The sequence below is a fragment of the Cygnus atratus genome, chromosome 5 (genome assembly GCF_013377495.2).
Source record: "Cygnus atratus isolate AKBS03 ecotype Queensland, Australia chromosome 5, CAtr_DNAZoo_HiC_assembly, whole genome shotgun sequence".
Classification (NCBI taxonomy): domain Eukaryota; kingdom Metazoa; phylum Chordata; class Aves; order Anseriformes; family Anatidae; genus Cygnus; species Cygnus atratus.
In genome coordinates this window covers 29,358,609-29,375,639 of record NC_066366.1, presented here as the reverse complement: position 1 = coordinate 29,375,639, position 17,031 = coordinate 29,358,609, and the positions used below count along the sequence as shown (strand labels likewise).

Sequence of the window (17,031 nt, the reverse complement as noted above, 5' to 3'; positions counted from 1 at the left end):
GATACCAAACTGCTCTAAGCCTCTGATACATTCTTGGGCGCTTATTTTACTTGAAGGCTTAGCTAGTGTTTTATAATAAAACCTAGACTTCTGAGGGATACTTATGATGGCATAAAACAGGGTAAATTGTCCTGCAGTTGCAAGCCCAGAGTGAGACTGTTTACATTTCTCCTTTTTACCACACTGTCACTCAAATATCAATTACATACCTCTTCATGTGTGCTTCTAGCACCTTCTTGCTGCATCTTACCACCTTGATTAGTCATCTGCCTTTTAGACCAGAGGAGTTAGGGCAGTGGAGGAGAAGGATTGCTAACAGTAACGCACTTTGCTACTTAGGTATGCTGCTTACAGAAATCATTTTTTTGGCTTGCAGAAGAAAAAAAAACAAAGCAATTCATTGCAAAGAAATGACTGTTGGTTTGTTTTTGTTTTTTGTCAAAGTAGTGGAGCAATCCTTGTTTTCTTTTCCCAAATCTGCTTTCTTGCAGTAAATGACAAAAAGGGCTGTACATAGCATATAGAATGTACATAGGAAGGAAGACTAAGGTATGCTTAGATTGTTGCCTCAGATTTATTTTGAGGTTATGAGAGAGACTTTATTTCTGTTTCAGTAACTAACGAAGAGTTCTGACTGGATAGCTATTGAATGATGGAAAGACCCATGTAATTTTTGTCCTGTAATCCACAGCTGTAACAGCAATTACAAATAAGCTGATAGCTGTTCACTGTTGGTGCAGATATTAGACCTAGAATTGATACATCAGCATACTTAAGAGTGTATTAGGTTAATTATGTATCACGTGGGTGAAGTTTGAAAAGCTATTTCTCGAAACATTGATGGAAGTAGATAATAAGGTAGTGTGAACTATTAGATCAATATAGATACAGAGAGAGCAGTTATTCTGGAATGCTCAAAACAAGATGGAACTAATTATTTAGGCTTGAATAATTACCAGACAGTGTGAATACACTAAGAAAAGGGTATGTTGCTTCTTTCTTGTATTAATTACCTGAAAGGAAGGAGCTCAAGAAGTGCCAAAGCCAATACCTTGTCTACCCACATGGTGGAAAAGGGGACATCTCCAGAAATGAGGCATGAGTGGTGAGGAAATTCAAGAGTCCCTACTGAGTTTTTGATATTCAGGTAAAATTCTTGGAAAGGGCTGTTAAGGCAGTTGAAGTTCTACATGGTTATTCATATAAGTAAGAACCTGTAAGCTATTTGGAAAAACCTTAAGTCGAGAAGATGACTAGATTGCACTGTAATGAAGATCTAGTTTGCTTTTTTTTTTTTTAAAGGAGAAAAATTAACTACTTTGACGTCAAAGAAAGATTTGAAATTACCAGCAGAGGAAAGATATCTTGCCTATTGCTAAAGGCGTGCCAAAATGGTCAAAAATGGATGCTAGAACACATGGTACAAGAATTCTATTAGTAACTGGGCTTCCCTGAAATAAAGTGTGTTGTTGTACAGCTCAAATTCCAGAAGAGGAATTCTGCCAAAGTACAGGGTTTTGAAGAAGGGCAATAATATGAGTAGGAGAAAAAATTCTATGAAATCATTGGTAGGACCAAGACTTCAGTTTCTTAGGAAAGAAAAGACAAATAATGAGTCTGTAAAATTGAGTGCTGCGAAGCAAGTAGGAAAGTAGAGAGACCTTGTTCTGTCTTGCATTACAGGTATACAGGGACAAGCTAATGAAGCTGAAGAGAATTGCATTTGAAATGAATCATTATACTTCATGCTCAGAGTTTATATTTAGAGATGAGGGTGAAACTTGAGGGGGCAGTCTGTCCTCATGTTTGCCTCCTGTAACAGTGTTTCTGCTTTCTGCATATATGTATAAATGTCTGCATACATATCCATATAAACAGATAGGCATACAAATGAGTGTACACACACATTTGCAAAAATCTGGCCACGTTATATATAAGAGAGGGAGTCTTGCTATCTCAGTTCATTAAGTAAAGCTAATGGTATCTGAAATGTGACATAAATACTGTCCTTTCTGCTCTTCACCAAGTAAAGTGTGACCAGGTGATACATTTTGCTCATTCTTTCCTCTTTGCCACCCTGCCTCCATACTTCGTATTTTGGTAACGTTTTGACAGTCAAAAAAGTTACATGTCATTTGGACAGTCTGTACGTGTTGTTTGCCAAAGACAACTGTAGTTGGAGCAAGGTTAGAGGGATATAGGCAATAAGAAGGACAAGACAAAGGGTAGATAAAGATATTAGCTTTATTTTGAGATGGGGCATTCCCTGTGAAGAAAATGAAGATATGTTATGCAAATAGGTTGTGGCTTCACTGAGCAGACAGATGGCTTCTGAACAAAGCTGATGTGACACATTTCTTAACTTTTTCCCCAATATTTTTAATGGTTGATAATCAGGCATTCAAGACAGTTTTTCGTGGAGAAAGTGGTGAATTTTTGATCAAGTGTTGTTTTGGTCCTGTATTCATGCTTACTTGATGAGTGTTCTTCTGCAGCCTAATGTGGATCATGAATGGGTGAGTGGTGGAGACAGGTTTTGATGTGGTACTATTGACCTCAACAATCAGGAGGTTTCATTTCTTACTGCCAGGACAGTGGATTTCAATGTGTGGTCTGCAAGACTACTGGGTGTCTGTGCCCTGTTCCTAAAGACCCAACAGCAGGTAAGTGAGAAAAGTAAACCTCTTGCTGAGATTGTTTCATAGTAGCTTGCACCTTCACTGAAACTTTTAGGGGACTACAAGATGGAAAAAAAAAGAAAACTGCAGAATACTAAGAAAGCCAGTTACACCTTCTCAGCAAATGTTTCTGCTCTTGAAGAAGCTATGGATTGATGCAATCTTCCTTCCATGCTCTCTACTATAAGGTCAGTCACTTTTTTTTCCTTCCAACCTGTTCATTATCATATAATGGGAATCTTTCTCACATTTACTGTTCACTTAATAAGAGTACAGAAGTGCAAGGTTCTGCTAATCTGAATGCAAATGTCATCGCTTTTTATGTGCTCTTGATGCCAAAGGGCTTGCTTTGGATGCTCAACACAGTGTCAAACTGTTGACTCATTCCTGCCCCCAAAATAACTTGCTTATGAGTTCAGCAGTTGAACCCAGATACTTTCAAGTCCTAACTGTGTAGTTACGTGTACATTAAAAGAGAAAAAATGTAGTAAGTACCTTCTGGGGGAAGGACGTACATCTAGCAAGTTGGGAGACTGATTTAATAGGGGCTGTCCTATAATTTAAGGAATGGTCACACAGCAGAAGTATGAATGTAAAAACAGCACTGCACACAGATTATGTAATAGGATTTTCCGTTACAGCTACTGTGATCTGAATTACGTTTATTTCAAGAGGCATAAGGTGACATAGTTCACAGCCCTGGAATGCAAACCAAGTGTGAAAAGTAGTGGACAATTATTCAACAGCTAACTGCACATAAAAGATTTCACAGAAAGTAATTTCTATAGTTTTAGACGTAACTCTAATAAGAAAATTAATCTAAGGTTAATTTAGGCCATGAGTTTGTTTGCTTTTAGGTAAAGCAGTAATAAACAATTTCAAACAATGTACAATAATGGTTATCTATGGGTATCTAGAAAGATTCTGATAGAAGCAGACATCCTCCTGTTTTCATTCCTTTAATCCAGTGTTTTATTACTGGATGTGCACTACCAATGCTGGCCACACTCAAAATGAATGCCTGGAAATGTGTCTGGTGCTGAAAAGAAAGTTGTGAAGAGTTCCTAAAAGATAACAGCTGTTGGTACGTTGAATCCCAGCACCACGTGCCAAAGAGCGTGCATAGCTGTGCTGTACATAACCTGCCTTACCACAGTCCAGGTTGCTGTCTTAGAGCTGTATCGTGATGGAGCGGTTCCCTAACACTGAGATGGCAGCCAGGTGGTAGATGTACATGCAAGCAGCCTCTTCCCTGTGCTCAACAAGCAAAAACATCTGAAAAGGTCGTGATGTAAGAAAACCACAGTTGCACTGCTGGCATTTGTAATTGAGGCACATTGCTGTACGTACATAGCAACTGGTAGGCTTTATGGGTTTATACCTGGAGCTATGAGTTTGCTTCTCTGCTATCAAACCTAGTGGAATCAGATTCATCCCTTGTTCTGTTTTTCATGTGTGTGTGGGTAGGTATGTCACTAGCTATAGTAAGACAGGCTATGAAAAGGCACCAAGGAGTGTTATGTCCTGCTACCCAGCGTTTCTTTTATTTTTCCATTTGAGGCCCTAAGCTCTTTTCACACTCTGTTGAGTCGCAATTGACTGTTCCTGATCTTCACTCACAAATGATCTTTTAATAAAAAAGCGAACAAAGCCAAAGCCAACCTTTGAGCTATTTCAACAGATTTTTTCCCCTTGTGGTCTAACCAAATGATTTATTTGCTCTCTGCAGACATAAATGACTAGGAGTGTGAAACTCGGCTGGGTGTCCTCCTTATGCAGAGCTCTTACACCTGCACAGGAGAAATACCCATCCATTTGAAAATGAGGATTATAAAAAGCTGGGAGCGTGCCTGCGTTGGACTAATTCTATTTATTCCTCCACAAAAGCCTCCATATGTGCTGGCAGAGCAGCAGCCGGCTGTCTCGAGGCACACTCACAGCCCTCTGAGATGTACCCCAAGTGGTGGGGCGCCATTTCCTGATGCAGGAGGTGAAGGAGGCCGCCATGGTGCCGCTCTGCCTCAGTTCTTCACAGGGGGAGGGCAGGCGCTGAGGGGCAGTTGGGGACTTGGGGGTGGCATTCCAGGCTTGGGCCCTTCACAAAGTGGGGCATGGGACAGTGCCAGGCGGTGGCCATGGGGACACTGCAGGTGCTGGTGCTGCTGCTGGGCCTGGTGGGGTGCCCCACTGCCCGGGGGGGCGAGCCCGGGACGCTGCACATCACTGGCATGTGGGTGACGGTGCCGCGGCAGTTGAGCCCCCGTGCCGACACCAACCCCCTGACCGTTTCCTACTGGCTGGAGGTGGACGGGCGGCCGCGGATCCTGCGCCTGCGGCCCAGGAGGGGCCTGGTCTCCCGGCCCTTCACCTTGGTCACCTATGGCGAGGATGGGGCACGCTGGGAGGAGCACCCCTTCGTGCAGGACAACTGCTTCTACCAGGGAGAGGTACAGGGAAGCCCCGGCTCCCTGGTGGCCCTTGGCACCTGTGGCAGGGGCCTCCGTGGAGTGCTGTGGGTGGAAGGTGGCACCTACGAGATTGAGCCCATCCCCGACGATCCGTCTTTTCGGCACGTCCTCTACCGCATGGAGGCAGCTGACAACCCCATGGGCCCCACGTGTGGGCTGACCCCAGAGGAACTGCAGCACCAAAAGGCTTTGCTGCCATGGCTCCAGGCCCCCTTGGTGGAAGAGGAGTACATGCTGAAGGAATGGTGGACGCACATCAGGTATGCAAAGATAGTAGTGGTCGTGGACAACGTGCGGTTTGTGAGGTCGGGCAGGAATGAATCCGAAGTCTTGAGGCAAGTCATAGAAGTCATCAATATTGGGGACTCTCTGTATGAACAGCTTTCCGTTCAACTGTTCCTCGTGGGACTGGAGATCTGGACCAAAAGTAATTTTATAAACATTACTAACTCTGTAAACAAGGCACTTGGAGACTTTAACAAATGGCGAAAATCAGACCTGTATCCACGGATGCGCCACGATACCGCTCACTTATTTGCATATCAGAGCTTTGGAAAAAGCCTGGGGTTGGCATTTCTGGCGTCCATGTGTGATAGCCAGTGGTCAGCAGCAGTTGATTCCTTCACCAACAGGAAGTTGTCCTCGTTTATTATCACGTTTGTCCATGAGCTGGGCCATAATCTTGGGATGCGCCATGACGAACCGTTCTGCAAATGTAGGCGGAAGAAATGCATTATGTATGAAAGCGAAGTTGACACCGATGCGTTCAGTGACTGCAGTTACAAAAACTACTTTGACTTTCTTGGGAGTGGTGCTGGCTGCTTGCGTCAGCCACCGGCACCTGGCAGCTACTACACCTTGAAGCGTGAATACTGTGGGAATAAGATAGTAGAAAGCGGAGAGCAATGTGACTGTGGTTCACGGTCAAACTGCAGAAAGGATCCTTGCTGTCACCCTAACTGTACATTTACTGCAGGTTCCGTTTGTGCTTCTGGAAAATGTTGCAAGGGCTGTCAGGTCCGTCCAGCAGGAACACTGTGCAGAGCAAGTACTGGCGTCTGCGACCTGCCAGAGTACTGCAACGGGACTTCCCCGTGGTGCCAGCCAGACTTATACGTACAAGATGGAACCCCTTGCAAAGATGGTTCCTATTGCTATCGAGGAAAATGTTCTTCCCACAGTGAACAATGCAAGCATCTCTTTGGCAAACAAGCCAGGGTTGCTCCTTTAGATTGTTTCAAAGTGAATACTCTAGGTGACCGGTTTGGAAATTGTGGTATTCGTAACAATATTCATTTTATAAAATGCAGTGTTGAGGATATGTTATGTGGTAGGATACAGTGTGAAAACATACACAGGTTGCCTTTTTTGCAAAACCACATAACGGTAGTCCAAACCCCTGCTGAAGGTAAAAAGTGTTGGGGTCTTGACTACCACATAGGGATGGCTACAGCTGACCTAGGGGCTGTGGAAGATGGCACGCCATGTGGTAGTGACATGCTTTGTATCAAAAGGACATGTACCAATATGTCCGTGCTGAACTACGACTGTAACATAACAAAGTGCCATAACAGAGGAGTGTGTAACAATCGTAAGAACTGTCACTGCAGGTATGGATGGGCTCCTCCAGATTGTGAGTGGGAAGGATTTGGAGGTAGCATTGACAGTGGACCTGCTCCATCCGAGGAGATTTTTCAGAGAGCAAAAATAGGAGTAACAGTATTTAGCTTTCTTTTTCTCTTTGTCCTTGGAGTTGCCCTTACCATATATTATAAACAGGAAATAGGGGAATGGCTTAGGAGGGAAAAAGTCTGATTCTATGGAAGAAGATAGTAGTTCTTTCAAAGCTGTAGCTGTGGATGCTCCTGGGAAAATCTCCAATTGCCCTTGAGCAGAGCCAGCTGATAACTCATCAAAGTAATTCAACACATTCTGAATAGTTATAATCTAATCTAATTTTATTAAATACAGAGTAAATGTTATCTTTGTTTATTTTAAGTTAATAAATGCTGGCATTAAGGTGTGCTAGTTTTTGATTTGCACCTTGAGCTCTCAAAGTAGTTAGGCAAACAGTAGGTATAGATTTTATGCTCCATATCAACTGTTTACAAATGTAAACTTTTTAAAACAGGTGTAAATAAATGGTTTACTCTACTTTACTCCTTCATCTAATGCTTTCTTCAATTCAGGGAGAGGTGTTTGTGAACATCTTGCTTCTGTCAGTCAGTAATAGCCAAAGCGAAAAAAAAAATGCTCTTGCAGTTCCTTCATTGAAGATGCACCTGAAGCGTGCAGGCAGGCTAGAAATGGATATTCTGGTGAGATGCAGGTATATACCTGGCATAAAACGTTCCAGCTGTTTCCAGGGAGGAACCTTTCAGGAGGAAGGTAGACTGTAGGGAGTGGGTTCTTCGTTTTTTGAGACGGTAGAAAAGTATTATCCAGATCACGCCAGTAAATGTTACAGTTCTGAACCATCAGATATATGTCAAAAATACAGTGACACCAGACCTGACATTTCACAAGAACAAGCCTGTTTTTTCTGGACACTTCACAATACCTTGCCTGTAGGTTCTTCTAATAAGTGCTATGTATTTTATTGTTGCGAAAAAAGAAAAAAAAAGCTGTCTGTGAGACTGTGCAAATTAACTGAATTTCTAAAATACTTGAAACTATTCTGCAAGCCCCCCCCCCCCCCCCCCGAATTCCCGCAATATTTGATAGGTATTTTATCTAACTAGCTCAGGAGCTTTCTCTTGCTTTACTATGTGATTGCTTTGTAAGCAGTTACCGAATGTCATAGCTCTACAGCATGCTACACAGAAGCATATTTTCCATTTTTTAACAAGATATAAAAATTGTCAAATTTATGAAAAAGCATGGAAAAAGGATCTGAAAATACCAATCAATGATTTTATTATTGTTATTATTATGTATATTATAGCAATGTCTAGATTTTTCCACCAGATCAGCATAAAGAGGAATCTGTAGTCCAGATTTACAGTGAGAATTTTATTCTGAAGGACTGGCATTTTTGGATTAAGGGCTATAATGCACTTGTCTGCTACCAGAATGATTATATGTATTTGGAAAGCAAACCCCATATTTTTAGCAAATGTTCTGTAAAGGCAGGATAAGTAACACAATACTCACAACATTTGGGAAGAAAGATGTGGCTACTCTACAAATAACAATGGAGAACTCTTGCAGGCTCCCAGGTGCGACACACGCTTTTTGAATATGCATTTTCCTACACATTTTTAAACAATTGTGCTTCTCATCCAAAAAGGCCTGGTTACATTATGGTTGGATGTGAAATACAAAGATGTGATTCAGAGCTTGTTGTGGCTCTTTGTCTAAAGCAAAGGGGTCCTTAAATTGTTATCTATATTTGCCTGGTGACCTGAGGTAATGCATCGTTTGTCCAGCATGCTACATCTTATCTTGGTACAACATGGATGGTTTGGGGTAGATGAAGAAAACTTAGTCCCTGCGTTTATGCCAAGAGGTGAGATAACTGCACTTTGACTAGCCCACTGTTTTATTCCTTACAATCAGACCCCTTTCTTTTTTATTATTATTATTATTATTATTTTTGTTTTGTTTTGTTTTCCCAGAGAACTAACAAGCATAATTCAGGTGCAAGATGCAAGGTGGATGTGACAAACGAGGGGCTGGGGATCAGGTGAGAGAAGTAACGCAAGCGCTGAGGGCTGGCTGTGCGCTACTCGGAGCCCCGGCTGACTCTTTTAATTTCACTTTTTGAATCCGAAAGCATCAGTGGCAGAGGTCTGGGGGCGCCGGCCCGACGCCGTGCCGCTGCTGCCTTCCAGCAGAGCACCAAGGGCGTGCTCGAGCGCCTTTCCCCGGCGGAAAAACTACAACTCCCAGCGCTCCGCGGCGCGGCCCCGCGGCGGCCGAGGAAACGAAAGCGGCCGCCCCGGGAGCCGTCTTCACCTTGGGGCTGCAGCATGAACGGCAGCGTGGCGGGCGGCGGCGGCCTTACCGAGGAGGTGATCAGGCTCACCCGGAGACCCTCGGGTACGGCCGGGGCGGCGGCCGCCCCTCGCCGGGCCCCGGCTCCTCCCGGGCCGGGGCAGCCGCGCCGAGGCCTGCGCTGCCCGGCGGGGAGCGGGGAGCGGGCGGGCAGAGGGGGCAGCGGCGAGGTGGGGACCCGGCCCCGGGTTTTGCTTTTGTCGTCGGGAGGTGGCGAGGAAGCCCCGGGGTGCCCGGAGGGAGCAGCCCCGCAGCCGGGACCCGTCTCCCGAGTGCCGCCGGCGGGCGGGTGGGCGATGCTTCGGCTGCTGGCGCTGCCGTGGCGAGTGCTCTGCTCCGGGAAGAGGCTGCGGGCTGTGTAAGCGAGAGGTAACTCCGCCAGACTTTGTCTTCTGCCATAACAGCGCTCTGAGGTGCCGGCTGCTGGCGGTCTCCCCCCGGGAAACGGCTCAAAGCGGGTTTTGGGGAAGCCCGGAGCTCTTGCTGCCGTCTCCTGCCTTGCTCCTGTTGCTTTGGAGTGAAGCAGCAGGTGTGCAGCGCTCCGGCGTTGTTGGACGCCCAAAACTGGGGGCGTTTCTGAAAGTTTTAGTCGAAGTGACGGTACCTGTACGGCCAGCTTTGCACTAAATGCTCAGCGAGGAGTCAGAGGGGGCTTCTGGGTGTCAAATGGAAGCGGTGCTGACTGAAGGGAAGGGGAGCAGGGGCGTCTGTGGGGCTTTGTTTTCTTCCATCACAGCAGCGTCCATCCTGATGGCAGCGACCAGGCCTTCAGACCCAAGTTGGCTGAGGTACTTCTGTAGGATTTATGCTGTGATTACAATAGCACTGTCAGAGTTGCAGCAAGTTAGCAACACACACACAGATCTGAAGGAAAATCCTGGATCTGAAGAGCTGCAAGGTCTGGGGAAGTTTTGAAGCCAGAGCTGCGGTTTGATGTGTGAGGCCTTTTCTTTAATTAAAACAGAGGCGAATGAGACCAGCCCTCCCCTCCGCACAGCTGCTGCGTGTGGCCGCGGGCTGGCTTTGCCTCCCTGCGCCTTGCTGTGAGCTCCGTGGCGGTGAGCACTGCTGGGCTGACAGCCATGGCAGCACGCATCCCCTGGCAGTTCCCGGGGAGGCCGTGCAGATGACACGGTTTTGGCAGGTTCCTCCGTCCTCATCCTCCTCTTCTGCCTCCATGAGCGCGTGGTTGACCAGCCTAGGCAGTGGTTTTGTATGTGCAGGTGGCTAGGCTAGCATCGCGGGCCTTCAGCAAGCAGTCTGGCCGCCTGCTTTGGGCAAGGTGCGACATCGCGTTTCTCTGCTGCTTCTGATCTCTGGGCAGTGATTTGCAGGATCAGTCCTGGCCCCGACGCCGGGTGAGCCTGCAGACCATCGCAGGCAGGCACCTCTCTGCCTCGCGGCCGCAGGAAGCCTGCACGGCCATGTTTTGAGCCTCAGCTGATGGAACCGTGCTTGTCAGCAGAAATTATTTGTAAAATGAAGCCCGTTTTGGCTCCAAGCTCTTTCCGTATGTTTGGGAACACCTCGACCTGAAATCTTGAGGGGGAGGAAGGAGGCGTTGAAGGGCAGAGTTGGGAGGTCTTCACCATGGCTACTGGAATTTAAAGCTGATTCCTGAGAGTGGCGTCTATCCGGCCATTAAGATGGGCTGGCTGTTTTCTGCTGTTAGGCTTCCAGCTACAGCAGTTGATTTGAAGGGCCTACAGCCCTTATGATCTCTAATGACTTATTGCTATATTATTATTCATTTCAGTTGAAGGAACAAACTGCTGTTCCCTGTGAATCTGAGTGCAATCCCAACCCTAATGTGAATTGTGGCTGCACAACTTTCTAAAATAGGATTGATGCCAAACATTTCCGGCAGAAGTTTGCTGAGGGTGTGATTGTTTTTAAGTAGCAGAACCGTTTGTGTAAGTCTCTTGTCTTTTTCAAATTCCCTTCTAATTTATTAGGCTGAAATTAGGCAGAAAAATGTGGTTGTATGAAAAACTAAATAACCTTGTAGATTCAATTTGGGGTTTGTATTATTCAGTATCTCTTTTGCTAATTCTGTAAATCCTGATTTTTTTTGAATGTTCTTAGAGGGACTTTTTATGTTTCAGGTGGGTAAAGGAGGCGAGGCACGGGAGGGCCAGAAGCTAGACCTGGGCATGCTTTTACAGCTCTCTCCTTGCACTTCTGTCCCCTGTGGACAAGGGACTTAATGCCCTGTGCTCTCTTCTTCCCCTTCATCTCTGTCTCCTGGTTATGCTCTGTCCCTTACTGCGGCTCTATGAGCTGGAGGGAGGAGAATAGCAGAAGAGTTGAAGGAATGATGGGGAAGATATTTTTAGCCAGACTGGAAGCTTAAGTGCTGGAAAGGAAAGACAGGGTGAAAAAGCCCAGCGGCAAGTCCTGCAGGTACTTAACTCAGTCTATCGTGAGCTCCTGCCTCGCAAAGATCTGTTCCTGCTTCACAGGGCTTCTGCTGATGATAACTTTAGGTTATTTTTCTAATCATAGGTGAAAACTTGCAAAATGTATACTTGTTCATCTTATATTGTGTTTTTATATATATGAATATACACACAAAAACTGAGAGACAGTCAATGTACTCTGAAACTTGGATTCCTTCTTTCTGGCTATGTAATAAATATTGATTAAAACTAATTTTCTGTAGTATTGCTTCCCCTGAAGGTTTATGGCAAATCATTTTTAGGCTTGTGGATGTTTTGAATTTTTTTAATTCCTGTCAAAGGTGGGTTATTGTGCACAAGCGTTCCTTGGAATAGGTATTAGTCCAGCTGAAAAGTCAGCGTTTCTTCAGTCTGCTGCTCCTCCCATCTTCTTCCTCATTAATCTGAAGCTGCCAGGAAGGGGAGGGAAGAGAATAGGAGAGGAGAGGAGAGGAAAAAAAAATAAGTCAGGTGTGGCAAGAATGCTGTTAATATTTCTCCACTTCCCAACTGTAGATGCACACTTAAAATACCATGACTCATCTCCTATATCCTTTGGTCCCCAGTAATAATTAAAAATGCTGCTTCCCAGCAGGCACAAGGTGTTTATACTGTTTCCTTTGCAACTCTGCTTCCCAGAGTTTCTAGTCCCAACTTTGTGAGAGTGAGGGAGAGAGAGAGGAAAAATAAATCAGCCTGGCTGACAATAGGTTTTGTGTGACTGGTATATGTCAATTATTTTCTCTCTGTCGATTTACTTTATTTATATACCTAATTTTTTTTTTCTTGACTTTTCTTTCTTTTTTTTTCACTGCCAGCCTCTTCTTGGGGAATCTTTCCCATCCCGTATTACTGACAGGGAAGCTTAGCGGCATGTGCAGTGCGCAACGTGCTCTTGTAACCTGTGGTTTTCCAGAGTTTGCATTCAGATTGTTCTTCTGGATTTTGATGGAACCACAAGTATCAATCTTTAACTGTGCTTTAATCCAGCTGCTGGTTCCAGCTAGAGGTCTGTAATCAAGGGTTACTTTAAAGAACAATACAAAACATAACAAAAATGTGGACATCAGTTCTGTTTAATGCATATGTATTTCTTTTTGTTTTGCATGAAATCCAGGAACTTTGTCTTTGTTTTCTGTCATGTTTTGAATTCCTGAAAGAGAACAAAGTGCATAAAATTTGAACTAGCTGTGTCCGACTGATCTTACTTTACTCTTGGAGGCAAAGGTTGCCAGTTCCAGCTCCTCACGGGTAGACACGGAGCCTCCGGAGCGCTAGGTGGCCCTGAGCTCCTCTTGCCTGTTTCCTCACCTCTAGACAGGGCCTAATGCTCCTTGCCTTTCCTCGCTGTGATTCTTAGCTCATGAAACTTGTGAGGCACGATTCCTTTTTTCTCAAAGGTAATGGTTTACCGTAGCCTCCTGTGAAATGCAGAGTGCTTTCATTTACTTTCATCCTGTGCTGAAGAGGCGTATTCCTGCTGTGGATTGTGTTGGCATCTTAGAAATGATGGCATGCTTCTCAGTACTTCCGAACACACCTAAAAACAGTTCCCAGAAGCTTTATGGAGTGAAGCATCTGCCCCCTCAGGCACTCAGGGTCTCTCCTCTGCTTTAAAGACTAGTTCCCTGAGAAGTTTTATTTTTTAGGCAGTGATGGTTGGGAAGGGTGATGCAGATTTGTGTGCTGTGAGCTTCAGCATGGTGGAGCAAACAGGAGAGCATGGGAGGGTGCAGTCCCCAACAGCAGCACGAATGTTTGAAGCTCTGAGCATTTTCTCATCAACTTTCTCTTTGGCTTACCTTAGGGCTTGGCTTCAACATTGTTGGTGGGACAGATCAGCAGTACGTTTCCAATGACAGCAGCATCTATGTCAGCCGGATCAAAAAGGATGGGGCAGCTTACCTTGATGGCCGATTACAAGAAGGAGATAAAATTTTAGCGGTAAGCCCTTTCTTCTGTCACCCCGTGCGATCTTGAAGTGCTGTGTTCAGTGATGCGATATGAGATGCAGGTTTGCCATCAGAGTGCACAGAGAAGGATGTGATGAATGCAATTACTTGATGCTGAGCTATGGAGGAGCTCTCTTGGGAATTTGGGGAGAGCTTTGAGCACCAGGGAGATGAGTGCCTCTACTCATGGGCCCATCTCTTCTGCCTTCTCGATTTGTTCTCAGAAGTGCTTCTTGGTGCAGCACTTGCATTTCCTCCGTGACTTGCCTCCCTGAGGTTTTCAAATTCATCAGGCCTTCTCTTGCTCACAGTGGATCATCATTTACCCACATGTAAATACAGGAATTGATCTTCCACCTCCAAGCTTCCCTTTTTTGACTGGTAGTGATTACTGATCCTTCTGCTCAGGAGGATTTTTAGGCCGTAACACTTCTGGTCCATAAAACTCTTCATTGCAGCTCATCAGGAATAATACAGACTGCTTCTCCTTTTAGAAAAAATGTTTTAAAGTGACTGAGATTCAGTTCCCCTGGTTTTTCAGACTTTTGACAATCATACAAGACAAGATGCTTTAACAAGGGATGAGTGAAGAAGTAGCCTCTCCTAGTGTGATACATGCCACTTTAATATTCTTTAATTTTATTTTATACTTGCTTATTACATTCCACGTGTAATCTTTTTAGCCTCTATAAATAAATCGAGTGCCTTATACTATCTAAAGCCTATTACTGGGTAAAATTATATTAAATTCAACTGCCGAATATTATACTATCTTTTCTTGACAGTTTAATATTTACATACATGTGTTCAGGAAGTCTGAGTGTCACAAGACAGGAGGAACTGGATATGATCTCAGGGGATACAATTAGGGGTAATGGTGATGAAACAGTAAGAAAAATTAGGTTGAGTATCGTTAGTTAGTGAATGAAATCAAGGAGGCCATAAAACCTCCTGCCATGAGAAATTATTATTTGAAATGAAGAAAAATTCTAGCACTTCAAAGTGGATGCGAATATGCATGTAAGTCTTTTTTATTTTTTTAACATCAATATGCTTTTAAATTTATGTTTACAACGCTCTTTCAAAGAGAAGGAAGATTTCAAAGGTACGCCGATAGAGGATACAGTGTGGGAAATATACTCATTTAACTGTAATAATAATATTGCCATAGCTGCTCCTTTATTTTCATTAGCTGTCACAGTTACACCTTTGATTTGTTTCCAGTAAGGCATCAACATAAAAAGCTGCTGTTGACACAACTGTCTTCTTACAGTCTGTTTTTGCTCCTAGGTAGTGTTTTTTTTTCAATACCTCTGTTTTTTGATTTGAAGTTTCTCCTGTTACCTCTCAACATAAAAACTCATCTATAATATGAATGGATGGATATGGATGTTGCTAACCGTGGTGTCATGCCCCAAGGCAGAATTTTATTAGAGATTTTTATCTCCTATCCTTCCTATATTAGCCTGCATCACTGAAAATTTGCTTTTGCCCTTCAGCAACTGGTTCTCCTTTTTCTTTTTTTTTTTTTTTTTGCTAGATCAATGGCAGAGACTTGAAGGATTTGCGGCATATGGATGCTGTGGAACTGTTCAGAAATGCAGGCTATGATGTGTCTCTGAAAATTCAGCGCAGGGTACGTTTAACCTGTTTCTTAGGGTTATTCCTGGCTCAGTTTAGACTGGTTTCCATGATTGATAGCTCTCTATTTTATGAGGCGGAAAAAATACAATGTCCAGGTGCTCAGTGTAAATTATGTATGTAAAGAATTTGAACAATGGCCTCTTCTAGTTGATGACGGCTGTGTTCATGCCTTGCATTACTTGGTTATAAGAGTACCAGTGAGTTGGTGAGGTTGGAGGAGTCCCTGGGTCTTTGTTTGCTGGCGTGTAGTGTGTTTTCTCACGGATCTCCTCTCTCAGAGGCAGAGGTTTGTCTGCAAAGGCAAAATCTCAAGTTCTCCAGTTTTCTTTCAGATGCCAAAATCTTCCTAGAGTCAAAACTCCCCTGTTGCGTCAGAGGTCATCACTCCCGTTAGTGCTGAGATGTGTATGTAGCCCAGCAAAAAGGAACGTTTGCTGCTGCAGTTTAAATATCTTGGCACTGTTTGGTATACAGAAAGAGAGGAATCCTTAATCCCCTGTTGTAAGTTCAACATCCCTGGCTAGCACTGAAGTTGACAAAGGAAATGCTGATCAGCCTGGAGCATGCTGGTTGAGAGAGGTGGGCTGAGGCCCCTTTTCTACTCTGTTAATAAAGGAGTAATTAATAAAATTAATAAATTAATAAAATTCTGGACCTTTGTACAGGGCAGGTGAGAAAAACAGGGAATTACTGACGTCCCTATAGTGAAGCTCAGTCTACCCAAAGCTGTTCAGCTGTGGGTGAGTGCTCAGGGAGCTGGGGGAACCATCTTGCATGTCCTTACAGAACCGCCTGGTCCTGACACACAGCCGGGGCTGCAGTGGGCTCTCTGACGCAAATACTTTTTTCTTCCTTGTAGTTGCAGCCACAGAATGGCCCCGTGGGTCATCGAGGTGATGGAGACTCAGGTGGGCTTCCTCTAGCAGCCGTTCTGGTGCCAGGCCTGGTGCTCGCTGCGGCAGCAGTCTGGATCTTGCTGAGGTATCGACAGCGGATGTGAAGAGTTCACGCTTTGGATATCACTGCATATTTTACACAGCTATGATGTAATTTAAAGATAGAGAATTAACGATCTTATCACAGACTGATGCCAAAAAGGATCATTGTCTATCATAAAGCTGCTGCTGGTGTTCTTTATATACTGATTTTGTTGCAGGGTGGATGGAAGCAGAGACGAACAGGGAAAGGGAGATGGCTGTGTTCACGTATAGAGTGGGATGGCTGGTGTTTTGGTTTTTTTTTAAACTAGTATGAGAAGTTTTTAGCCATCCCCCTCTTTTTTGCACCATGAACTTTCAAACATGCTCATCTATTCCATGTTTTAAGATGTGACTCTTTATAAAGAGGTTAGGGGGGTGGGTTGGGTGGTTTTAAATCACAAACTTTTACTAAAGGCTTTGCCTTGTTCCCACTGAATTTTTCTTGAAAGTAATGATCCCTACCTAAACCACGAATAAAGAGAAGCAATGAAGAGGGTATATTATTTTTCTTTGTTGATTTTTTTTTGGTTGTACTAAATAAATGCCTTAAGAACAATGTATAAAATCTAATCTGTGGTTTCACAGGTAAAATCATCACTGTAGCTGCTGATTTAACACTACTATGCAGTATTGGTGAGGTATCCTACCAGTTCTAGAAAGGTAGAAGATAGCCTGCTGCTAGAAGAAGACTGATTGTCAGAATGGCTGCTCATTCTTGAGTAAGAGTTATAAGAGGATGATTTCCACGAAATGCTAGCATAGCAGAGAGAAATGGGCAGACAACTGCATCACAGGGATAAGTAATGGCAACAGATTTGGTCACGCTGAAGCTGCAGAAGAGTCTTTAAAGTAGTAATGAAGCACTAGCCCTTCCA

The 17,031-nt window shown here is 44.2% G+C and overlaps 2 protein-coding genes across 2 annotated transcripts; both read left to right on the top strand.

The window, feature by feature from the left end:
• Positions 1–4,813: 4,813 nt before the first annotated feature.
• Positions 4,814–6,961, top strand: LOC118244251 (disintegrin and metalloproteinase domain-containing protein 20-like). Its single transcript, XM_035539119.1, has one exon. The coding sequence runs from the start codon at positions 4,814–4,816 to the stop codon at positions 6,959–6,961; it is 2,148 nt and encodes a 715-aa protein (XP_035395012.1).
• Positions 6,962–8,986: 2,025 nt separating this feature from the next.
• SYNJ2BP (synaptojanin 2 binding protein) lies at positions 8,987–16,654 on the top strand. Its single transcript, XM_035539535.2, has 4 exons — positions 8,987–9,187; positions 13,388–13,524; positions 15,073–15,168; positions 16,036–16,654. The coding sequence occupies exons 1-4, from the start codon at positions 9,118–9,120 to the stop codon at positions 16,174–16,176; spliced, it is 444 nt and encodes a 147-aa protein (XP_035395428.1). The 5' UTR covers positions 8,987–9,117; the 3' UTR covers positions 16,177–16,654.
• Positions 16,655–17,031: the final 377 nt, after the last annotated feature.

What these genes read in the sequence shown, in the direction of transcription:
- LOC118244251 (XM_035539119.1), top strand. Translation starts at nt 4,814, where the DNA reads ATGGGGACACTGCAGGTGCTGGTGCTGCTGCTGGGCCTGGTGGGGTGC.
- SYNJ2BP (XM_035539535.2), top strand. Translation starts at nt 9,118, where the DNA reads ATGAACGGCAGCGTGGCGGGCGGCGGCGGCCTTACCGAGGAGGTGATC. An exon ending in GCTCACCCGGAGACCCTCGG is followed by an intron (nt 9,188 to 13,387) that starts GTACGGCCGGGG and finishes GGCTTACCTTAG; the next exon opens with GGCTTGGCTTCAACATTGTT. An exon ending in AAGGAGATAAAATTTTAGCG is followed by an intron (nt 13,525 to 15,072) that starts GTAAGCCCTTTC and finishes TTTTTTTGCTAG; the next exon opens with ATCAATGGCAGAGACTTGAA.